Source organism: Balaenoptera musculus, chromosome 3 (assembly GCF_009873245.2).
Source record: "Balaenoptera musculus isolate JJ_BM4_2016_0621 chromosome 3, mBalMus1.pri.v3, whole genome shotgun sequence".
Classification (NCBI taxonomy): domain Eukaryota; kingdom Metazoa; phylum Chordata; class Mammalia; order Artiodactyla; family Balaenopteridae; genus Balaenoptera; species Balaenoptera musculus.
Window position 1 is genome coordinate 436,597 of NC_045787.1, and position 23,908 is coordinate 460,504.

The 23,908-nt window shown below is 62.1% G+C and overlaps 1 protein-coding gene across 2 annotated transcripts; it reads right to left on the reverse strand.

Moving 5' to 3' along the window:
- Nucleotides 1-1,617: 1,617 nt before the first annotated feature.
- Nucleotides 1,618-23,309, reverse strand: LOC118893524 (tubulin polymerization promoting protein). Of its 2 annotated transcripts, none has more exons than XM_036849177.1 (4): nucleotides 23,218-23,309; nucleotides 8,394-8,711; nucleotides 2,207-2,360; nucleotides 1,618-2,082 (listed from the first exon to the last, which is right to left on the reverse strand). In XM_036849177.1, the coding sequence occupies exons 2-4, from the start codon at nucleotides 8,708-8,710 to the stop codon at nucleotides 1,888-1,890; spliced, it is 666 nt and encodes a 221-aa protein (XP_036705072.1). In that variant the 5' UTR covers nucleotide 8,711; nucleotides 23,218-23,309; the 3' UTR covers nucleotides 1,618-1,887. The 2 variants fall into 2 exon arrangements, with proteins under 2 accessions (XP_036705072.1, XP_036705074.1); XM_036849179.1 differs by having other exon boundaries at nucleotides 8,394-8,714.
- Nucleotides 23,310-23,908: the final 599 nt, after the last annotated feature.

Consider the following 23,908-nt stretch of genomic DNA (forward strand, 5'->3'; position numbering starts at 1 on the left):
TCCCGCGTCCTGCTGCGGGACGGCCGTGCGGGGCGCCGGGCTGTCGGGCAGGCGGAGACCCACAGCGTCTGGGCAGAGGATGGGTCTGGGGAGGAGTCCTGTCCCGAGTCCGCGGAGAGGAACCGGCCGGCCCTGGAGCACGGGCTTTGCCATCTGTGATCCGCCTCGTGCCCAGAAACACTCTGCACATTCAGAGTTGTCTGCAGACGCGATTCCCCAGCTGACTCTTGCCTCTGGAGGGAGGAGAGGAGCCCAGGGCCAGGGTCAGCCTCCTGCCTGCCTTCCCCCAGCCTCGGGCCGGTTTCCTGGTGGCGGATTGGAGGCCTGGCCGGGCAGCTTCGGAGCCCCAAGGTTTAGAAGCTTTCTAGACGGCAGTGATTCACATCTTCGCAGTGAGCCCGGACGCCTGTGCTCCATCACCTCCTGGGTGATCGTGCGGTGAGGTGCCAGGCCTCAAGACGAAGCTGCCCGCAGAGGCCACCGCCATCCCAGGGGGAGCCCCCCGTGCGAGGGGCTGTGTTGGCTGGGAGCGCTGGCCTGAGCCCCTCTGTGTGGGTGGGCAGGGTCCAACGTGCCTGCCGTGGCAGTGCTGGCCTTTCTCACGGCCACCTGTGCCGCGGGCCAGGCCGTGTGTCCGTGGAGCGGTGCCCCTAACCGGCCTGCTGCCCTGGACACAGGACAGATAGCGGCAGGGCGGTTGGGTTCCCGGGAAGCATTCCCCGGGGGCTGCCATGGGCTTTCCCCGGGACCGGAACCAGGACCACAGGGTCCAGAGGGTTACACGCCAGGCTGTGGCCATGCCCATGCAAAGGGACACACTGCCAAGGGCCCACTGTGACAGCAGGAGGCCCCCCCTGTGGCGTCTCAGAGAAACCAAACCCCGCAGATGCTGCCGGCCCCAGGCCCTCCCCTGGCCTGGTCCTGCCCTGCGGTTTCTGCACTCCTGAGCGGGGAGGACAGGGAAGGCCGCTCACGGAGGCTCCAGAGAGGCCAGAGGAACCACAGCGGCCAGAGGAGCAGGGAGAGAGCCGTCGGGCCACCCGCAGCCTCTAGCCCAGGGCCCCCGGGGTCTTCCCGGCTCGGGGCGGGGGGGACACAGGCCGCTGGGAGGGAGTCACAGAGACGGGATATTCTGAGTCTTCCCTGAGGCGTTCTGAGAATAAACATGCATCACTGTTTCCTATTTCTTCTCAGAGAAGCGAAATGAATTGCCCTTAGTTTCCATTTTTAAATCTCGTGACGTCACGCTTCGAGTCACTTTGGTCGACAGAGGATGCGTCTTCCTGCGCACAGCAGCCCTCAGCTCGGCGCCCGCCCTCAGCGCAGACCTGGCGGTCGGTTTGTGCGTCTGAGCGCGTGTGCGTGCGTGCGGGTGCGTGCGTGGGTGCGTAGTGCGCGTGCGTAGTGTGGGTACGTGCGTGCGTTCGTGTGTGCCTGGGTGTGCAAGCGTGCACGGTGCGCCCCGCCTCCCACACCTGCGTGGTGCTCTCCGGGCCCCGCGGCGCCCTGTCCGGGGCTCCCTCTGCTTTATCGGTGCTGCTGGTTGGTGCCTTGGCGCTTGCGGGTCAGCACCGCGCCGACAGGGTCTGCCCCCCAGCTCCTTTAAAACGCCCCCTATGCTGCAAACCAGTGGCCGGTGTGGTCTGGCCCTGGGAGACACTTTGGAAAGGGCCATCTGCCCACTTCCTGGCGGGGACGAGGCAGGTGTGTTAGGAAAGGTGAGTCGGGGCCAAAGCTGGGGTGGAGGGGAGTGCGGGCCCGGGCGGGAGGGAGGCCTGGAGCCTCCGCGGCCGCCCAGCCCCGGGTCCGAGTTCTGCCTGCAAGCACAGGAATGTAACGAAGTGTGAGGCGGCGGGGGGACCGGGCGACGGGAGAAGGCCCCGCCGGCTACTTGCCCCCCTGCACCTTCTGGTCGTAGGTGCCCGCATGCTTGTAGCCCGGCACGTAGCCTGATTCGTCCACCAGGTCCACGCGGCCCGCCCTGCCCTTGCCCCTGCCCGACGGGTCGAAGCGCTCCTTGTGGGAGCCCGTGAACTTGGTGGTGTCCGTGAGCCGCGACACGGTGGGCGAGGAGATGGCTTTCTGCAAGAGAGCGGGGAACGAGGTTAGGGAAGTCCAGCCCAGGGGCCCGGACCGCGGACGGGGGCCGCCGGCGCCCGGGAGCCACGCTTCTGCCTCCCTCCCGAGACCCGCCCGCCGCACTCACCGTCACCCCCGAGATGATGGGGGCCTTGCCCTCGACGAGCCTGTGCACCTCTCGGACGGCCGCCTCACCGCTCTTGTCTTTGAATCGCTTCTTGGCCAGCTCCTCCAGCGCTTCCTTGAACTGCTCGAATGAGATGGTCCTGCAGGACTTGCCCCTGCAGGGAGAGGGGGCTCAGGGGGCGCCCACCGGGCCCAGGCACCCCCCACGGGGAGGGGACGCCGAGCAGCCACTGGGCTGGGCCCCGGTGTCATCGGGGGACCCTCACCCCACCTCCTTCCCACAGCCCAGAGCGAGTCTGCCGTTGAAACCCAGAACGTGCCCCTGCCCCGCCCTGGTCTGCAGCGTTGCACCCAACGGTCGGTTGCCATCGGCAATGGCAGCAAACATAAATCGTCTTGGAACAAAGTTGAAAGGAAGCACATCCTTTGTGAACGACTGGACATCAAAACACATCCTTGTCTGGTTCTAAAGCGGGCGAGTGTGTGGCCTCCGTCAGAGGGAAAGTGGGTGAAAAGCACGTCGGATCCCACGGCACAGAGGCAGCTGCAGTCCTGGCTGGGGCCACCGGCCTGCGCAGGGTCGCCAGGGGGTGGGGGGTACGGTCCCCACTCGGGGACAGGATTGGGGGCCGCCTCCCCGTAGCCGGGGCCTGACCAGCACCGGGCGGGCTGGGGCACAGCCGGGACCCAGGAGCAGCTCCTTACCCAGACACATCCCACGGCTGCCCGGGACCTGGTAGGTCATTCTTGCAATTTCTTTCTCCTCCCTCCCTCCCTCCCTTTTTGGCTGCGTTGCTTCGCGTGGGCTTTCTCTAGTTGCGGTGGCAAGCGGGGGCTACTCTTGGTTGAGGTGTGTGGGCTTCTCATTGCGGTGGCCTCTCCTATTGTGGAGCATGGGCTCCAGGCGCGTGGGCTCTGTAGTTGTGGCGCACGGGCTCAGCTGCTCCGTGGCATGTGGGATCTTCCTGGACCAGGGCTCGAACCCATGTCCCCTGCATTGGCAGGCGGATTCACAACCACTGTGCCACCAGGGAAGTCCATTCTCGCAATTTCAAAATGGCTCTAGACTGGCTCTTGGTCTCTACGAATTTTAACTGAAAAACACTTTTGCCACTTTGGATCTTCCCCAGCTAATCCATCCAGTGAGGTTTTCAATGTTCTACAGTAAGAGGAGGTGGGGGGAGGTGCCCCGGGGACCAACAGAAAGGCTGCCTGCAGAAGCCAAGGGCTCGAGACAGCGCGGCCGCCGGCACCCAGGGGACCGGCTGGAGAGGCGAGAGCAAAGTGGGAGGGGGCTGCCCCCACGTCAGCACCGGCCGCAAAGCCACAGGGACGGCCGCAGGGCGGCCACAGGACAGTCAAACAGGCCACATGTAAGGGTTTTTGACAAGGTTGCAAAAGCCAGTGAGTGGAGGTGGAACTGTCCTTTCAGCGGCCGGAGGCTGTGCGCAGAGGAAAGGGCCTGGCCTGTGCCCCACGCCGTCTACAAGATGAACTCAGCTGGACCACAGTCCTACGTTGATATCATAGACCCCGAACCATCCAACTTCCGGATGAGCATCCAGACGAAACTCTTCGTGACCTTGGCTTAGGCAAAGATTTTCTCAGGAACGACCCCCCACAAACAAACAGTCCGTAAAAGAAAAACAATGAATTGGACTTGACCAAAATTTTTAAAACCATGCTCTTCAAAAGACACTGTTAAGAGAAGTAAAAGACAAGCCACAGACGAGAAAATCTGATAAAGGACTTGTATCTGAAATACGCAAAGAACTCTTACACCTCAACAGCAAGAAAAAACCCAGTGTAAAAAGTTGGGCAAAATACTTGAACTGGACACTTTGTCAAAGATCTACAAGTGCAAACCAGCCCGTGAAGGACGCGCCACGCCACTGGGCACCAGGGAAATCAGGTTGAACTGGGATGCGGCCCCGCCGCACACCCACTGGGACAGCGGAAGTAAGTAAACCAGATAAAAGGACACCACGGTGTGGCAGGGTGCACGTGGCAGCATCCCCCAGAAGGTGGGCTGGCAGCCCACGCACAGCCCTGCGACCCCTCTTGGGTCTCACTCGCACGTAAACCTGTGCGTGTGTCGCTCTCCTATTCGTGGTTCTGTTCAGTCACCAGAACTCAGACAGCCCAGCGGTAAGCGATAAACACGCCTCAGGATGTCCCCTGCGCATGCCGGGACTCACAGGCACTTGACACGTGAGTCTGAGGACACGGGACCTGCTGACCGCTCACCCCGGGGTCGGGGAGACAGAGGAGGGAGGACACAGCCCCAGGGGCCATGGGGAGGACGACCGAGTCGTGCCGCCAGCGAGGCCACGTGGGCGGATGGTGAGTGGAGCCCGAGAGGCCTGGACGGCTGTCGGGAGGGGCACCTGGACCGCAGGCCTCATCAGAGCCCCCGTGTCCGGCGGTGGGTTCCACCCCTCAAAGCCTGGCTGCGACACCACAGCGGCTCTGAGGTCTGTGGGCCGGGCTGGGGGGATCCCTTGGCCCAGCTGTCCCGGGCAGCGTGTTCCGGGCCTTGTCGGGGCGGGGAACCTGCCATCCCTGCTGGTTGCTGACCCGCGACGGCCGCGGGGCCCCACTTGTTTGTCCTGGGTTGTCCAAGGCGCTCCCGTCTCTATTCACGGATGCCAGGCCTGACTGCCAGCCTGGTGACCGGCCGCTGGGGCACCAGGCGCCACCAGCGTGAGTCACTCGGGCTGGGGGGCGGGGGCGTGGCCGACGGGGCCTCCGTCAGAGGCTGCATTCAGATCGAGTGGACGTGCGGGCCCAGGGCGCTGACCTGCCTGCTCCACCTGGCGGGGCCGGGTGTCCCCACGTGTCCCCACCATGACCGCCAGGCAGGGTCTCGGAGCCTGGTCTGGGCTGGCAGGGAGCTTTCCCCAGGGGGCCCCCGGTCCCCGCTGAGAGCAGTGCCTGGGGAGTTCTCGAATGACACTGCCAGCCTCTTCCCTGGAGACACGTGATCACTTTACACGGCTCCCCACACACAGGGAGCCTGTTCTCGGGAGTGCACAGAACTGGAGGGGGTCCCCCCGCCAAGCCCCCCTCCTCCCGGCTCAGCGCTGGGGCCAACCAGCGCCCTGCTCAGAAGGCTGTTGTTCTGCTGGAAAGCTGGTCCAGCAGTAACGGGGTCACTGGTCACACACGCGGCCCCGTGGCTTGTGCTCCCCAGGCCCTGCGTCCCCAGACCTCCAGGCCCAACGCAGGGCAGGCAGAGGGATGAGCCCGGCCACCCCCGAAGGTCACCAGGGACACTCGGTGGCCAGGGATCTGGGCGGGGGGGGGGTGGCCAGCGCAGCCCTCCGAGGACAGAGGTCTGTGTCTCCAGGGCCAGCGTCACGAAGGCCGCTGGACTTTGGCTAACACGTCCTAGGACGGAGCAAGGGGCCCCCTCTGGACCACAGATAACACGCCGCTTGGGGGCTGGAGAAAGCCGACTCCCAGGCTCCCCTGAGCAGCAGAAGCTGGGACCTGGGTGACCCGTCCAGAGAGCAGGAAGTGGGATCTGGAGGGGGAGACTAAGGCACCAATGAGGGTCAGAGGAGGGAGCCTCCGGGATATTCCCATCAGACCCTGGGCCAGCAGGGCTGTGCGGGTTGCCACGGGAGCGCTGTCTGGAGGACCTGGATGCCGCGTGAGGCTGCAGTGTGATGTGGCCGCTGCCCACACGTCTGGTTCCAGGCCTCGGGAGCGGGCAGGCGCCAGCCCCCTGCTCCTGGGCCCCAGGGACCACGCTGCTGGCAACCTGGAATGAGGCTGCTCAAACCCAGGTCTGGCGGCCTCCAGGCCGGCCGCCTGAAGGGCAGCTGTGGCCCCAGCAGTCAGCCACTCCCCAGGCAGGAAAGAGCGTCCTACGTTCCTCCTGACTTCGCGAGGGCCTAACGCAGGCTGGAGGCTCAGGGATGGGTTCTGGGGACAGATGCACCTGAGGTCACTGAAACCACTTCTGGGTGTTTGGGGGAGGTCATCAAAAGACCTGCGTGCACTGGCGTCCAACACCGATATCAATGGGATGAGGAGCCAGCATGGGCGGAATTGCCCGATTCCTGCCCCCCCGAAGCCTTGGCCCTCTGTAGACACACCAGGCAGGCCCCAAGGAGGCCAGGGCAGAAGCTGCTGGATGCCCTGCACAGCCTCGGGCGGCCAGGAGAGGCCCCCGCGGAGGACACTGTGAGACCCCCAACGCCACAGCTGGAAGCACATGCTGGGATCAGGGCCCCGAATGCCGCAGCCTCACCCACCAGCCTGCAGGGAAGGGCAGGGCAGGGCTGGGCGCCGCTGGCGTGTCCGGGACTGCACAGCGCACCCGGCCTTGCCTGCTGCCCGCCGCTGCCGCGGGCATCCCGCCCGGCCTGGGTCTCTGCACCGATGCGCCAAGCTCTGTGCTTCAGACAGTTCCCTCTGCGGCCCGTGCGGCAAAAATGGGCCACGTCCCCAGCCCAACCTGCGCCCTCCTAACCTGCAGCCCAGACAGGGCTCCAGTCACGGGAAACGCCACCACTGGCCAGAAAGCCAGCGGGTGGGGGCCAGGAGGGGCCAGCAGAGCCCCCTCTGCCTCCGCAGCCTTCCCACCTGGGCACACACGCGAGGGACCCTGCGGCCCACAGCCCCCCGGTGGGAGTGTTGGGGGTGACACTCCTGCTTATGGGAACGGGGTCCTGAGTTAATTCCTTCGGCCCTGGGGCCGGGGGGGGTGGGGGGGTCCCAGAGACAGCAGTCTTCAATCAAGGCCTGGGGAAGAGCTGCAAGAAGCTTGTTTAAAACTTAACACATAGTAACATCCAAACAAACAAGCGCTGCCATGACGACGGGCCTAAACAGAGGCTGCAGATACGGGGCTGGCGGCAGGGCTGCAGAGTCATGGCAACCGCCCCAAACAGAAACAGCCGTCGGCAGTCAGCGACCCGTGTGGTTCCGCGCCCACGGCTCCCACGAGCTGAGGCGCTTCTGCCGTGGCTGCCACCTGGAGCAGCCGCGGTCCCACGACCCGCACACCGGGCCGCGCACGTCCCCACCGCGCCCCACACTCCTCAGACCTGGTCCCCCAGGGGTGGCTCCCAGCCTGTCCTGCAGGACCCCACGACCCGACTCAGGGCACCAGCCCCCCAGGACCCCCCAGGGAGCACTGCCTTCCTCTCTGTTCCCAAGGCACGGTCCCCCCCTGCACAGCTGGGAGGTCTGGGGGACCCTCCCCCAGAACAGGCTCTCCCAAGTGGGACACAGGTCACAGGGACCCCCCAGGGAGTTCAGGTCCAGGAAGGCGGGGGGGGGGGTAGCCACAGGCTGGTCTTGACTGTGTCTTGACCACGACCCCTCGCCGGGCCGGGGCTGCAGCCGCCCACTTCCCGCGACGGCCCGCGCCCAGCAAGCCGAGGCAGAGACCCTGGGGCCCAGAGCAGCCGGGCTCTGAGGTGGGGCCCCCGTAGTGCCTGGGCGCCAGGGGCCAAGCCTCCTCCCTGAGTGTCTGAGCAGTGCCCTGCCCTCCAGAGCGGGACCGGGACCAGATGGGGCTCCCTTTCCCGGGGGGCAGAAGGGCCCGTGCGCCTCCACTGCCCGTGCCTCCTGCACACGCGGTCTCCAAGGCCTGTCCAGGGCATCCGTGCTCCGGGTGAGCCGTGACCAGCAGAGTGGAGACCTGAGTTCTACCTGTGTGTGCGTGCACGTGCACGTGTGTGCGTGTCTGTGTGATGCCTCGGGGACACTGTTGCTGTTCTCAGGTGTGGTCACGAGGTGTGAAGGGCAGGAGAAGGGGGAGGGGGCATATCGATGCCCGGACCACACGCCCGAGCCCGTGTGCACACGCGTGCAGACACGCACACGGAGAAGCACACGGTGCCACCGTTCGTCATCCCCGCTCTTCTTCACACGCGAACGTCCCCCAGAGCTGAGGGGAGCGGCGCCACAGACGCCCACCTCCCGGACTCGTGCCCCCTGCCCCCAGCAGCCCCCCACGGGCCGGGCTCTGCCACCTGAGACCCCTCGGGCCGCGGCAGGCGGCTGCAGCAGCGTCCCTGACCTGGGCTCCCGGCCCCACGGGGGCATGTTCTGGTTCAAACTCCCGGGCATTGTCTTCCGGGCGGGGACGACGTCCCGAAGCATCGCCTCCTGGCCGCCCGAGAGAACGCAGAGCCCCGCTCCCAGCCCCCTGGTCCCAGGCGCACACGTACTTGATCTTGCTGAAGACGATGTCCACGTCGGTGACGGTCACGTTCCTGCCGTCGATCACCTGGCAGTCCCTGCACAGCTTGGACCAGTTCTTGCCATGCATCTCCTTCCCGGTGGCCCTGGTGTCCCCGTGCACCGCAAACCTCCGGAAGGCCTCCTCCAGGGCGCTGAGCTCCGGGCCCGCGGCGGCCGCCCCCTCGCTGACACCCTCCGACTCCAGTGACAGCCTCTTGGCTGCCTTGTCCTTCGCGGGGTCCCCTGGGGACTTGGGGGGCGTCTTGTTGGCGGGCTTGGGGGGCTTGGGCCTGCTGTCAGCCATGCTACTGGGAGGAAGCAACAAGAGGTCACCTGCTTCTGCGGGCAGCTGCCCAAGGCCCCCGCTGCCCGCGGACAGGGGCTGTGGCCCGCCAGCGACTGTGCGACCCCGGGACAAAGTGTCCATCTGCTGCAGGACACGGCGGGGCGCCTCCAGCCCCGGCGCCCTGGCCGCCAAGTCCCCGACAGTCAAAGCCTCCAGCACGGGGGAGCACGAGGCCAGCCTCCTGGGGGACTCGGGGCCCCTCCTGCTCTGGGGACTCCCCGAGTGACTCCTTCCCGGGTGTCAGTGGGGTGACACCATCCTCGGGGAAGGGATCCAGAACCTGTCACGCTGCTGCGCCCACCTCAGGGCCCAGTCTGCTGACCAGGGTGCCCCCCACCCAGGGGGCCGAACAGACTGCTAGTAGGAGAGGGAAGCCCCAGGCGAGAGCGGGGGTCTGTGGAGACTCCGAGGGCCGAGCAGGGCTGCGGCCCGGGCCCAGGGTGAGGGGGGGTCATGTTGGGGGGGTGGCTGATGGCGTCAGGAGCCCAGTGAATGCCCAAAGCTGGGCCCGGGTCCCCACGGGGCTGAGAAGACACCGCCACCTCCAGCAGCTCGGGGGAGCCGGGAGCTGAGCACCGACGCCCACCCCCAGGGTCACGGCTCGTGGTCGGCGGGGGGAAGCAGGCAACCCGGCATCGTGGGGGTCCCGAGCGGGGCCCTGCTGAACTCAGGACCTACAAGCTCCCCAAACAGAAAAGGCAGCGCAGCTCAAGAAGGCACGGTGGCTGGCGAGGATGGTCCAGGACCCGGGGGCTCAGGGCAGGGTGGACGTGACTGCGGCTGTGGTGATGAGCCCCAGGACCCAGCTCTCCATCCTGGGCTCCACGTTTGTAGCTTAATAAATTAACCTGAAAATTACTTTAACAAAAGCAACAGGAGACCCTACATGCAGATGGGAAGCTCTCCAAGGTGACGTCCTGTTGTGCGGAGAAGCAGGACGGTGGGGGGAGCAGAAATAACACAGCCGATGTTGGAGCCGTCGAGGACGAACAGTATCCACGTGTGGGCCTGCACCTCGTGACCAGGTGTCGCTGTGGCTGGCTGTGGACGCGGCAAACTGGAGGCCCAGCGGCCTCCGTCCCTGCTCCCTCCACGTGAGGCTTGTCAGCAGCTGGTCCCGGTGTGGGGCCAGGGCCAGGGGTAGGAGGAGCAGGTGGGCAGGTGAGGTGGAAGGAACTGTGTGAGTGCCACCTGGCCAGGCCCTGCTGAGGCACGGCTGACCCCGCGGGCTCCGGAGTTGGGAACTGATGAGGGATTCACGGCGGGTGTGGGGATGGACTGCATTACCGGATTTGCATTTTCAAATGAGGGTTTGGAGACGGCAGGGCAGCTGCAAGGTGGACTCACAGCCCAGAGTGGAAGGAGATGCAGGACGAGCGGACCTGGGGACACCTGCCCCGGAGTGTCCACCAGGCTCCAGGGACCACCCCACCACGGGGGCCCAGCTGTCTTCAGACACCACGTGATCCCCTGGTCCACCAGCCCCTCACAGGCTGTCCACGCCCCAAAAAGGCGCCACGAGGCCTATGTCTCCAGAATGATTCTCCCTGGCAATGCCCTTAAGACGTGACTACCTGAAGCAAAACCTATAGAAAAGGTGACACAGGACAGACCATTATATGCCACAGTCACAGCTTCTGCGTGACATCAGCACACAGTGCCCCCAGCCAGGAGGGCTGGGAATCCATGTTAGTGATGTGCCTGCAACAAGGCCAGGTGTGCATGTGAGCTGGGCCAGGTGTGTCTGTGAGCCGGGCCAGGTGTGCCTGTGAGCTGGGCCAGGTGTGCCTGTGAGCTGGGCCAGGTGTGCCTGTGAGCTGAGCCAGGTGTGCATGTGAGCTGGGCCACGTGTGCATGTGAGCTGGGCCAGGTGTGCCTGGGAGCTGGGCCAGGTGTGCAAGTGAGCAGAGCCAGGTGTGCCTGTGAGCTGGGCCAGGTGTGTCTGTGAGCTGGACCAGGTGTGTCTGTGAGCTGGACCAGGTGTGCCTGGGAGCCGGGCCACGTGTGCATGTGAGCCGGGCCAGGTGTGCATGTGAGCTGGGCCAGGTGTGTCTGTGAGCTGGGCCAGGTGTGCCTGTGAGCTGGGCCAGGTGTGCCTGTGAGCTGAGCCAGGTGTGCTTGTGAGCTGGGCCAGGTGTGCTTGTGAGCTGGGCCAGGTGTGTATGTGAGCTGGGCCAGGTGTGTATGTGAGCAGAGCCAGGTGTGTCTGTGAGCTGGACCAGGTGTGCCTGGGAGCCGGGCCACGTGTGCATGTGAGCCGGGCCAGGTGTGCATGTGAGCTGGGCCAGGTGTGTCTGTGAGCTGGGCCAGGTGTGCCTGTGAGCTGGGCCAGGTGTGCCTGTGAGCTGGGCCAGGTGTGCCTGTGAGCTGGGCCAGGTGTGAATGTGAGCTGGGCCAGGTGTGCCTGTGAGCTGGGCCAGGTGTGCCTGTGAGCTGGGCCAGGTGTGTCTGTGAGCTGGGCCAGGTGTGCCTGTGAGCTGAGCCAGGTGTGCCTGTGAGCTGGGCCAGGTGTGAATGTGAGCAGAGCCAGGTGTGCTTGTGAGCTGGGCCAGGTGTGCCTGTGAGCTGGGCCAGGTGTGTCTGTGAGCTGGGCCAGGTGTGCATGTGAGCTGAGCCAGGTGTGCTTGTGAGCTGGGCCAGGTGTGCTTGTGAGCTGGGCCAGGTGTGTATGTGAGCTGGGCCAGGTGTGAATGTGAGCTGGGCCAGGTGTGCTTGTGAGCTGGGCCAGGTGTGCCTGTGAGCTGGGCCAGGTGTGTCTGTGAGCTGGGCCAGGTGTGTCTGTGAACTGGGCCAGGTGTGTATGTGAGCAGAGCCAGGTGTGTATGTGAGCAGAGCCAGGTGTGCACGTGAGCTGGGCCAGGTGTGCATGTGAGCTGGACCAGGTGTGTCTGTGAGCTGGACCAGGTGTGTCTGTGAGCTGGGCCAGGTGTGAATGTGAGCAGAACCAGGTGTGCATGTGAGCAGAGCCAGGTGTGCATGTGAGCTGGGCCAGGTGTGCATGTGAGCTGGACCAGGTGTGTCTGTGAGCTGGGCCAGGTGTGTCTGTGAGCTGGGCCAGGTGTGTCTGTGAACTGGGCCAGGTGTGCCTGGGAGCTGGGCCAGGTGTGCCTGTGAGCTGGGCCAGGTGTGCATGTGAGCTGGGCCTGGTGTGTCTGTGAGCTGAGCCAGGTGTGCATGTGAGCTGAGCCAGGTGTAAATGTGAGCTGGGCCAGGTGTGCATGTGAGCTGAGCCAGGTGTGCATGTGAGCTGAGCCAGGTGTGTCTGTGAGCTGAGCCAGGTGTAAATGTGAGCAGGGCCAGGTGTGCATGTGAGCTGGGCCAGGTGTAAATGTGAGCTGGGCCAGGTGTGCATATGAGCTGAGCCAGGTGTGTATGTGAGCAGAGCCACGTGTGCATGTGAGCTGGGCCAGGTGTGCATGTGAGCTGGGCCAGGTGTGTATGTGAGCTGGGCCAGGTGTGCATGTGAGCAGAGCCAGGTGTGTATGTGAGCTGGGCCAGGTGTGTATGTGAGCAGAGCCAGGTGTGCATGTGAGCTGGGCCAGGTGTGCATGTGAGCTGGGCCAGGTGTGCATGTGAGCCGGGCCAGGTGTGTCTGTGAGCCGGGCCAGGTGTGTATGTGAGCCGGGCCAGGTGTGTATGTGAGCAGAGCCAGGTGTGTATGTGAGCAGAGCCAGGTGTGTATGTGAGTTGAGCCAGGTGTGCATGTGAGTTGAGCCAGGTGTGCATGTGAGCTGGGCCAGGTGTTGTTTTAAAGGCGACAGCAACCCTGCCTCTCCTGGTTCCCCTTCCTCGAGCAGAACGCAGGTTTGCACTGAGATTAAAGGTGGAGTGTGTGTTCCTGCTTCCGCAGGTGTGAACGCACCTCCACCCCGACTCCCCCAAACCAGCTCTCAGCCCCTCATTCCCAATGCCCCGCCTCATACTGCCCATAATGTACACCCTAGCTGCAGGCACTTCCTGCGATCGGACCAGGCCTCAAGCATCTTGCCCCTTGGGATCCAGGTGCCTTCCAGCCCCCGGGGCCCCTTCCACCTCCTGGGTCCTCTGGGCCCGAAGCCCCGGGCGGGTGCTGAGTGCACCAGGATGGCCCAAGCTCGCTGGAGGGAGGCCTGGGAAAGCTGCTGGCCCTGGGGTGGGGGGTCGGGGATGGCGTGCCTCCGGGGGGCAGGATGGGGGCCAGAAGATGCGCATGTCTGGGAGCTGGGACCCGCACAGGGGACCCCCCGCCCCCAGCCCTGCCACGCCACGCGCTCCCAGCACCCGCCTGGGGGCCGTGTGACATCCCCACCCCCGCCTCCTTGGGCCCGTCTGGGAAACACTGGGTCTGACCCCTCTCCTCCCAGGCCCTGAGGGGGCGCTGCTCAGGCCTCAGGCCCGTCCCGCCGGCCTCCTTGACGCCAAACCTCCCGAAACGGAGCCCGGCTCCACCTCACGCCGAGCGAGCTGGGCCGGCGGCACGGGGGCAACGCGGGTCACGGCCCGGCCACGGCGCCCGGACCCTAGCATGGGCTCTGCCGGATCACTGGGCATCGCACCCCAAGTCCGGAACCTCCCCGCAACACAGCGGCCCCACTGGCGAGCCCCCTACTTGGAGGGTCGGGGAGCTGGGGGATCCAGAGGCCTCAGCGCGCTGTGGTCTCCGGGGCGCCCTGGGGTGTCGCTGACGACGCGCTAGAGCTCGACGGGGGTTCTTGTCACCGACCTCGTCCTAGAGGCTGCTCGGGACCGGGAGACCGGCCCGCAGGTGGGAAAGGGCTCCCGGGACAGCGGATGCCGGAAGGAATCTTCTGGAGCCGTGAGCCGGGGTGGGAGCCCTGGGCTCTCGAGCTCCTGCTCAGGCGTCCCTGGTCCTCAGCCCCGTCGGCCCACCCCACGTGCCGCCCTCCTGCGCTCTCAGGGCCGGCGTGGTGCCAGCGCCCTCCAGATGTCTACACCAAGCTGGGCCCAGGGGCGGCACCCTCCACCAGGGCCAAGAGCCCAAGTCCCTGGACCGTGGCTGCGCCCGCGGGTGTGCCCCCAAGGCCCGGGGTCCAGCTGAGACCCCGCTTCTGCGCAAGAACCGCAGGGGCCCTGGAAATGCCAGGTTCCCGAGCATCTGACAAACTAGCCCTCCTTGGACCTCGATGGAGCGCCTGAGGCCGACCGGGCTGACAGTCCGCTGAGCGCACCTGACCTCGGCCGTGTAGGGCCTGGCCACAGAATGCCCCTCGCCGGATGCTGCTGGACGCGCAGAGGCAGCCCAGAGGCTCTGTGCCAAGCGCGGGAAGGAGGGGAGAAGTGCAGCGGGAGCAGGCGCTTCCCAGGGCGGCCCAGCCCCTTTGGACGGCTCAGCCCACCGGGGCCGGTCCCAGGACTGATGCGGACGGAGGGGCGGGGGAATAACAGCAGCAGCCCCAAGTAGACCCCAAGCACAGCTGCTCCGGGGCCGCACAGGAGGCCAGGGTGCCTGGTCAGCTGGGCCCGGGGAGAACCTCCTTGACCCCTGCCGGGTGGGCGCGCTGTCCCTCGCAGCCAAGATGAGGTGGGCGGGGTGAGGGTTAGGACAGAAAGTGCAGAAGACCAAGCGGCCAGCAGCCGGGGGGAGGGATGCCGTCGCCTCCCCCTCCTCCCCTCCGTCCACCAGGGCTCAGGCGCCCAGGGTCGGGGTCCAGCTTCGCCCTCGGCGCAGCCCCTGGAAAAGGCACAGCCTCCGAGTGAACAGCCCGAGGGGAACAGAGGCGTCCGGGCCTGCACAGCCTCTGGCCCGGCCCGCTCCCCGGCCCGCAGCTCTGGCTCCTTACTTCAGCGTCCATTGGAACACAACACAGCCCTTTGGCAACTGTTCACATTTTAATCATAATACGGCCACCCCTCCTCGGCGGCCCGACACTCGATGTGAATGACCACTCGTCCCAGGCAGCGGCAGCCTCCCAGGCGGGCACAGAGCGGCCTCTGAGCGCCGGCCCCGCAGAGCAGGCGGCCCCGGGAGTGTCGGGCGTGGAGGCAGCCCTGCCGCCTTCCCGTCCCTGCAGGGGCCCCGGCGGGACGCGACGAGCGGCCGCACCGTCCGAGCAGGGTGCCACGCAGGTCCCGGGTCACATGCTTCAGGCCGTAGGCCCGGAACGGCCCGTGGGGTTGGGACCTCCTGCACTGAGGCTAGGCCATCCCTCGGGGCAGCCTGGGAACCAGTCACAGCCACACTGTCCCCTGCGCCCAAGTCAAACGCGGTTTCTCTGGGACGAGAGAGAAGAAAGTGGGTAGCTGAGGGCGCCCTCCTGGGGGCCGTGGCCATCCTGCGTCCCGCGCTGCCCTGCAGTGAGATCACCGTGGGAGCCGCACCCTCGGGCCTGGGGGCTCCTGCTGGTGGGGCAGGTGGGGGAGGGGACGGGCACGGCGGGAGGAAGGGGCCAGGACAGGTTTGCCACCCCTGCCCCTCAGAAGAACTGATGTGGACAGCAGGAACTTCTCTGGGTCACCACGAAGCTGGGGGCTTTGAGGGGACTCACTCTGTTGGGACCCCTTGGCCTCCCAGGAACCATATCCTGGGCCCCAGTCCCCCGGTCCCAGAGCCGGTCTCTACTGTTTGTCAGCATGTTTCTTACAAAATCCAAGAACACGGCATCTGCAGCCAACCTGGGGTCGGGCGGGCCCTGTGCAGGGCACGTGTAGTGGGTGAATGGCGGCCCCGAGTCAGGTGTGTCCACGTCCTCGCAAGGTGGAGGAACCTTGTTTGGAAGAAGGGTCTCTGCAGACGTCATCAAGCTAAGGATCTCGAGATGGGTCCACTCTGGACCAGGGTGGCCCTAAGTCCATTGACAGGTGTCCTTTCAAGGGACGGAAGAGGAGACACACAGACACAGAGAAGCCATGTGAAGACGGAGGCCAAGACGGGAAGGACGTGGCCACAAGCCCAGGGATGCCCGGAGCCCCGGGAGCTGGAAGAGGCAGGAGGGACCCTCCCTGGTGCCTCTGGAGGGAGCGCGGCCCTGCGACACCTCAATCTCGGACTGGGAGTCTGGCCTCAGAACTGGGAGAGGACACATTTCTGTAGTTTTCAGTCAAAAGTCTGTGGTCCTTTGTCACAGCAGCCCCAGGACCCGCACACAGCAGGGACACCAGAAAGGGTCCCTGCCCCAGAGAAAAGCGCCTGCAAAGGCCCAGAGGAGTGAAGCCTGGGCGGCGGCACAGAACCCAGAGGCGAGAGCGGGCAGAGGACCCTCCCCGCAGACAGGGTCTGGCCTCGAGTTCGCGTGCACGTGAGACCCTCAACAGGAAGTCTGTTGGCTCCAGGAACGTGGAGCTGCCCGCAGATGGCCTGGCCTCTTCCCGACGGCAGGCGCCCTGCGGTCACCACGTGCCCGCACGGCAGGTCCTGGGGCCAGGCCTCTCAGGCCGCCCGAGACCCCACGGACCCCACAGCGTGGAGGGCAGGCCGGGGCCCGGGGAGGGCGGGCGGGGCGGGGAAGCCAACCGCAGGGCCAGGAGGAGCAGAGGGGCCTGCGGGGAAGGGCCGCTGCCTGGGTCTGACGGCTGGCAGGTGAGGGACAGTGTCGCCTGCAGGCCGCAAAGCCTCTCCTGCCCCAAAGCAGCCAGCACAGGTGTGAAGCGCAAACCCAGAGGCAGCCCGAGGGTCTCCGAAGTGGTTTGCAGCCCAGCCCTCACTCCCCCTCCGCCAGACAGCTGGGAGGCTTCCCACCAACCACGGGGACTGAAAAGCCCCAGGCCCCCCACCCTGGAGGGCAGGGGACCCTGAACAGACCAGCCCTGCCCTGGGGGTGGCGGACGGCGCCCGGGAGTCAGGGGCGGGGGCCGCTGGCAGGGGCGGTCAGGTCGGCTCCTCTCAACCCCCAGCGTGGATGCGGGGATCTGGATAGCTGGTGCCCCAAACACTGGCAGGACACACATAAGCCCTCCTGAGGAGGAGACGACCATTGGAGAGGGAAAAACACAATATCCACACATGATAAAAAAACAACCAGGCCCAAGAGGGGGAACAAGTGCCAAGAACTTGCAGAAACAACAGGAAGCAGAAACGACTAGAGGTTCCAGTTCCTGGAGCTCGATCAGACGTTGAGTTTAAAGTAACTACGTGAACCGTGTGCAAAGAAGAAAAAGGACAAGATGAGGAATTCCAGCAAAGAACAGGAGCTGTAAGAATGCAGGAAGCAGATCTGAAAAAAGAACACCTTAGAAATTCTAGCCCTAAAAAGCACAGTAACTAAAATTCAGAACTCAGTGGATGGGTTTCACAGCAGAGCAGATTAAAGAACTCGTGGATCAGAAATACCCAAAAGAAAACAGCTAGATGTGGTGGCAACGTGTGTATGTGCACACATGTACATACATGTGTGCATGTGTATGGGGTACACACATAGGAAAATCGAATGTGGGTACACCATCATATGTGAGGTAAGCTGCCATCTAAGAACTTAGGAAAAAAACCTCAGCAAATTAAGGACAAAGGCGTTAGAAACAATGAAGATAAAAGTAAAAATTAATAAATTAGAAAACAAATCTATAATATAGAGGACCAACGACATCAAAAGTTAATGCCTTGAAAACACTGATAAAATTGATAAATACTGGGGACGTTAATCAAGTAAAATAAAGAGAAGGTCCAAATATCCAATGCCAGAATGGAAAATGAGGACATCCCTACAAGCTCTACAGATATTAAGGGATTAAAATATAATAAGAGAATATTATAAACAATTTTAGACCAACAATGTTTGATAATTTAAATGAAATAGACAAATTCCTAAAAACAAAACAAAAGCCATTTAACCAAACAGTAACAAGAAGAAATATATTCTTATAATTGCTCTTGTATTTATTATTAATTTTTATAATTATTGAGGATTTGAATTCTTATTTAAAACCCTTCTCACAAAGAAAACTCCAGGCCTGAAAGACTTTACCAGCAGATTCTTCCTTATATTGAAAGAAGAAATAATGTCAGCCTTACACAAATTCTTCCAGAGAAGAGTAAAAGATGAAACACCCCACCCCGACTCATTCTGGCTAAAATAATCCTGGTACCAAAACCTGAAAAGGGCGTTACAAGAAAAGAAAAATTTATGCCAATCTCACAAACACAGATACAAAAACCCTAAACAAAATATTAACAAACTGAATCCAGTAATAGATAAAAAGGATCAATACCTTACAATCAAGTTTGGTTTATGCCAGGAATGCAAGGTTCATTTAACATTAACTTAATATAATTCATCACATAACACAATACAGAACCAAAATCATATTATCATCTTGCAGCCAAAGCATTTGATGGATTTCAGCATTTATTCACCGCAAAAATTCTTAGCAAATTAGAAAAGGAAATAAATTCCTTAATTTGATAATGGGTACCTACAAAAAGCTACAAAATCATCACACTTTGAATACTGAAAATTTTTCTTTTCAAACTGGAGTAAGAGAAAGACGCTTGCCTGCTATCAACACTTCTACTCACTGTGTCAGTGTGGTAAGATAAGGAAAGGAAATAAATATGATATAAACATAGAAAGGAAGAAATAAAACTGGCATTATTTGCAGTTTCTATGACTGTGTACATACAAAATCCAAAGGGATCCCAGGAAAACTATTAGAATCAGCGTGAGTTTAGCAAGGTTTCTGGATACATGGTCAACATACAAAAATCTATTCTATTTCCATGTAGCAGCAAAACCAGACAATAAAAGGTATTTAGAAATATACCATTTTAAAAAAAGTGAGGAAATATGAATTACCTAGGAATAAATTTAACAAAAGATGTGCAAGACCGTCGACACAGAGACTATGAAGCATTATTGAAAGAATAGTGATATTATGAACATGGATTAAGTCTGAAATACAAAGATGTCAATTATCCCTAAATTCATCCACAGTTTTAATTTAATCCAAATAAAAATTCTAACACTTTTTATGTCTGGGTAGTGAGACAAGCTGAATGTAAAATATACCCGAAAAGGCAAAGAACCATGAATTAACCAGCGATCTTGAAGGAAGAACAGGTGGAGGATTTGCCCAGCGGTTTCGAGACTTGATGGAAAGTTCTGGAAATGAAGCCAGTGTGGTGTGGCGTGTGGTCCTGGTACAAGGACAGAAAATAAACCACCGGGCAGAAGAGAGCCCCCAATCCACCCGCACATGTGCAGAGACAGTGTGGACCACAAAGGTGGTCCTGCAGGGAAAGCGGGTAAGAAAACTTTTTCAACAAAAGGAGACGGGCTGACTGAACAGACACACGGAGAAAAATGGAGATTAATTCAGGAACAGATTGAAGCAGGAAAGGCAAAATCATTAAGCCTCAGGAAGGGGATGCGTGAGAGCATCTGATGTCCTGGGTGGGAAAGACTCTCTACACAGGACACAAAAACCACTATCCCTAAAGGAAAAGATTCTTAAATGGCACCAGATTAAAACTCAGAACTTCCATTCATCAAAAGATATCATTAAGGAGTGAAAAGACAGCTGCGGGGTAGAGAAGGTGTCTCTTACATGCAACACACATTGCTGTCTCCAGAACCTAGAAGGAACCCTGTGGATCAACCAGAAAAAGACAGCTCTAGAGAAATGGGCAAGGGACTCGAGGAGGCCCAGCACATCCAGACTCCCAGTCACCGGCAGGGACGCCGGGCTTCGTTACCTCGGCCTGAAACGCAGGCTCTGGCGCGCACCCTCCAGACGGCCACCCGCCAAGAGGCCACTGCGCCCTGCCCGCTGCCGGCGGCTGTGGAGCGCGGCCGCCAAGGGGCTTCGACCCCGGGGAGCCGCCGGTACCATCGGCTACGGCTGGAGGGAGACGGGGCGCCGAGGGCCCAGCAGAAACATTCGCACGCGTTCTCCGAGGAACATGCAGGGGGGCTCCAGGCAGCCACGCCAGAGCGTGGAAATAACCCCAAGGCCCGGGGCCCACACAAGACATCAGCGGATGGTGACGGGTTCACGGAACGGAGCGTGCACCGGCTCCACGCGGCATTGCCCGAAATGCGCCAGCGTGGCAGGGCACGTGCTCTGAGGGAGGAAGGTTGAACGCTAAACCGGAGAGGTGGGGAAACAGGCTCAGGTAGTAAAACCACAGCAAAAGCAGAGCCCCTCCCCAGGAACGGGCTGGGGGGGCAGCCACAACCCCTGGCAGGAGGACGAAGGAGCAGCCTCGGGACATCTGGAGGCCTGGGGGCCGAACAGCCAGCAGAGCCAGGGCGGGGGAGACAGGCCCAGATGAGCTGCGGGAACCGCCTTCCCAGGAAGGCAGCTTGGTGCTGGCGGCTCCTCCCAGGCTCCGAGGCCCATGGCCCCCCGCACCCAGAGGCAGTGGGAGTGTGAGGCGTGAACGAGGCCCCCGGAGGATGCTGGCTTTTGTGACATTCCCGCTGGAGCGAGAGCTTCCCAGGGCTGACCTGGCCGGGCTCACCTGGCACCTGCTGTCTGTTGAACAGATGGGTGCAACAGGGTTACAGGATGAGACCTTGGGAATGTGGCCCAAAGAGGGGAGGTTGTGCTGGGACAATTGGACATGGGACACGCTGGGGACACAGGGGGACACTGTGCTGCGGGACACAAGGCAATGGGCAGGAAAGGGCTCCAGGTGTTCTTAACTTTTACGCTTGAAAAAAGGTAAGGACCAGTCCTTCCTCTTCACAAATCTAATTACGAAAAGGAAAAGTGGGCGTGAACGCGCTCTTCCAAGGTGAGCACACACCCCCCTGCTAGTGGGGGTCGCAGAAGACACTTGGGTTTGGTACCAAAGTCAGAACACCATCGTTTCCTCACACCCCGTGAAAGACGTTTTACGTTTCTTCACCAAAGAAGGTCCTACATTTGGACGTTTAGACATTAAATTACAATTGAGCTTCACTGCATGTCACTGCACATCCTGTACAGTTAAAGGGGAAATCTGCAAGCTGAGAACAGTCTTGCTTCCCTGTCAGCAAACGAGATTTGGAGACAGCATGCCACGTCCCTGTGGGGAGCTGCCCTTCCCCCATATGCCCTTCTTGGGGGCTGCAGATCACAGAACCCGCACCCTCCCCTGTCACCCCAGCAGGGCCAATCAAAGCCATTTCCAGGAAGTGCCATGTGGATGCCGCTGAGGGCGTTCCCCCTCTGAAGAGGCTCTGCTGAGCTGGGGCTCGTGGCGCGGATGCTGTGGCCTGGGGGTGCCGAGTTTGGGGATTCCACGGGTTGTGACACCATGGTTACCTCCCCACCCAAAGAGGAGGCTGGTCTCCCCAGGAGGGGCTGAAGAGTGGGGCGAGCCCACATGGGGCGCCGGAGACCACGTCTGAGCCCCAGATGCCGCTGGGCCCCCCCCCCCAGGCAGCTCCCCACCTTCCTTCCCAGAAAACACCTGCTGCTGAAGCAGTAGGAGTTGGGCGTGTGTCGATTCTCCTGCCTAATCCCAGCATCTGCCTGGTCCAGGGTTTTGGGCTCAGGTGGCCTCTGCACAGTGCCCAGCACCCTCGGTCTGGGGTGGTTTCCAGATGGTGCCAGGTTGGGCCCAGGGCACGGACCTCCCGACCTAGGGAGGACCTGATACTTCAAGGTGCAGAGGGGGCCGTGCCTCACGGCCCCAGTAGCCCCAGATGGCGTCTCCTGTACGTGCTCCTCCGGCCTCACAGCAACACCAGCAGCTATAAATAGCCCTGGCGCTAAACCAGCAAGCCTCTCCCTGAGGAAGCTTCTAATTCTCAGCCTCTTCTGCAGGGAGCGGCTCCACTGCCCGCCAGGGAGGGAAGCCACGAGGACGCGGCCCCGGAGGGCAGTTGGGCTGCTCAAAGCTTTCTCTCAATCCTCGATCAGTGACCAGTCATTTTAATTTTCTTTACGAAATTCTCCTGTGATTTGCACATTTCCCACAATGAGCATCTACAACCTTGTATATAGTTAAAACAGCTTATTTACTGCAACTTCGAAGGATTCACGAAGATCAGCCAAACAACACCGAGGAGATAAGAATTCGGCCAACACAGCTTCCTCTAGTCTCCATCACTTCGTCATTCCAAAAAGATGGAGAAGAATTTTTTAATGTAGTACATAGATTAGGGTACCTTTCTGAGTCACAGATCCTTCTGGAAATCATGAAGGCCCTTTCCCCAGGAAAACACACATACCCTTGCGTGGCACGCATTTTGCAGATGCCCCCAGGAAATTCACCAGCACCCCCTTCCCCCATCACTCATCACTGAGCCCTGGGATCCCAACCATGTGGTGGGAACAGGGGCTGCTACCAGAGGACGGATCATGGAGTCCAGTTTAAGGCACTCGCAAGGCGCCTGTCCCATGGCCCCCGCCCCTCCCCCCATTTCCTGCCTGCTCCAAGCTCTCCCTCCCCAGCCCCATTGCTCCATCCCCGGATGTGGTCCTAGTGCACTTGGAGTTCAGGTCAGGGTTTACTGATCACCTCCTAGGCGGCAGGGGCTGGCTCAGGCCCTGGGGAGGCCCCCCCAGCACACCCTCCCTGAGAGACTGGCCACGGGGAGTCCTGGGAGGTGGTGGTGGGGGCCGTGGGAGCTAGGTCTTTTATCGTTTACAAACGTCAGATGAATTAGCCAGTAAATACACAGACGGATGACAGCATAGCCGGCTTAGCCTAAAAGGTGTCCCATCATCAGAGAGCACAAAACGCCTATCAAAACAGCAGTCACAGAGAGGGTTTTCTTCCCACCTCATTTCAAGGCTTCATTTACATAACTGAAACCGCAGAATAAAGGGTTTCTCTGGATCCTCCTTCAAGGGCGGGGCACTGGTCCCCAGGGGCGTGTGGAAAAAATACACTGGCAGCCAACCTCTTTATCTTGATTGCCGGGTTATGTGCCCACATGCGATAAGAAAACAGAACACCCCTCCGGGGATGCTTCTGGATTTGCAAAGTGTAGGCCTGACCCTCTCACCTGCACCGATATGGCGACGTTAATGCCGGACCGAGAGGGGCGGCCGAGTTATCGCCAAAGGATCACGTACATTCTCGGCCAGTGGACACAAACGGCCCTTTCTGTGGCCCTGGGTCTAAAATTCGTGCTGTATGACAGTGGCTTCATTTCAAACCCTCTAAGCCCTAATGTCCCGCCGTCTCGCCGGCAGCCGCCACCCCAGGCCTGGGCATGTGAACGGTGTTTATGTAGCAGGACACGGAGAGGGAAGGGGCTGCGAGGGGCGTCCTCTGTCGCGATACGCACCGACGCGAAGAAAGGCCAAAGCGCCTCATTTAGGGCCCAATTATAAACCTGTACCTTTGCATCGCCGGTCGCTCCAGCCCGTGCCCCCGCGTCCCCAGACCCGCGCCCGGACGCAGCCACGGGGGCCCGAGCGCCGCGCGGATAGCCGGCAGCTCCGGGGCGCGGGGCGCACGGACGCATTGGGCCTCGGGGAAGGGGCGCGGCGGGCGCCGGGAATGGGTGGCGCGCCCCGGCCTGCGGGCGCAGGTGGCAGGAGGAGCAGGGGGCCCTGCGCGCCGCGCCCCGGGACGGAGCCCCGCGGCCCCTTACCTCGGAGATGCGGCGACTGCAGCGGCGGCGCCTCCGCGACTCGCGCGCGAGCGATCCGGTACCCAGCCTGCGCTCGCGCCGCAGCTCCCACCCCGCCGGCTCCGCCCCCGTCCTCAGGCCCGCCCCCAGACCCGCCGGCGCGCCCCCCGGCCCACAGCTTCCGCGCCCGGTCCGCCCCACGCCCTGCCCTCCCCGCGCTCCCATTGGAGGACCCGTCCCGGGACCCGCCCCCCAGCCCCCACTGGCCCCCTCTCGGACCCGCCCCCAAGGCCCGCCCCGCCCTCTCCTGGCGGCTCCGCCCCGACCCCTCCCTCCCGGGCTGCAGGGCGCACTGAGGCCGTCCGAGCGCAGACCCTTCCTTACAAGGAGGGTCGGCGCTGGCCCCAGGGCCACACGGCTCCGCGGGACGGGGTGTCGCCCGTGCGGTCCCACCTGGCCCTCCGGGACCCCGGACGCGGGTCGACGGATGGGCGCGAGGACGGGCCTCCCGGCTGGGGCGGCCGGGCGCTGGCCTCTCTGCGGAGACGCTCGGGCCAACGCTGGGGTCCGGGGTGGCCGGGCTCGGACCCCACGGAGGGGAGCAGGGTGGGGCGGGGAGTGGGGCCGCCCGGCGAGAGTTTGGGGGACAGTGGGAGGGTGAGGCGAGCGCCTGGCTGGGGTGGGCCAGAGGCGGGGAGGCGGGTGCATGCCG

What these genes read in the sequence shown, in the direction of transcription:
- LOC118893524 (XM_036849177.1), bottom strand. Translation starts at nt 8,710, where the DNA reads ATGGCTGACAGCAGGCCCAAGCCCCCCAAGCCCGCCAACAAGACGCCC. An exon ending in ATCGTCTTCAGCAAGATCAA is followed by an intron (nt 2,361 to 8,393) that starts GTACGTGTGCGC and finishes CTCTCCCTGCAG; the next exon opens with GGGCAAGTCCTGCAGGACCA. An exon ending in CCATCATCTCGGGGGTGACG is followed by an intron (nt 2,083 to 2,206) that starts GTGAGTGCGGCG and finishes GCTCTCTTGCAG; the next exon opens with AAAGCCATCTCCTCGCCCAC.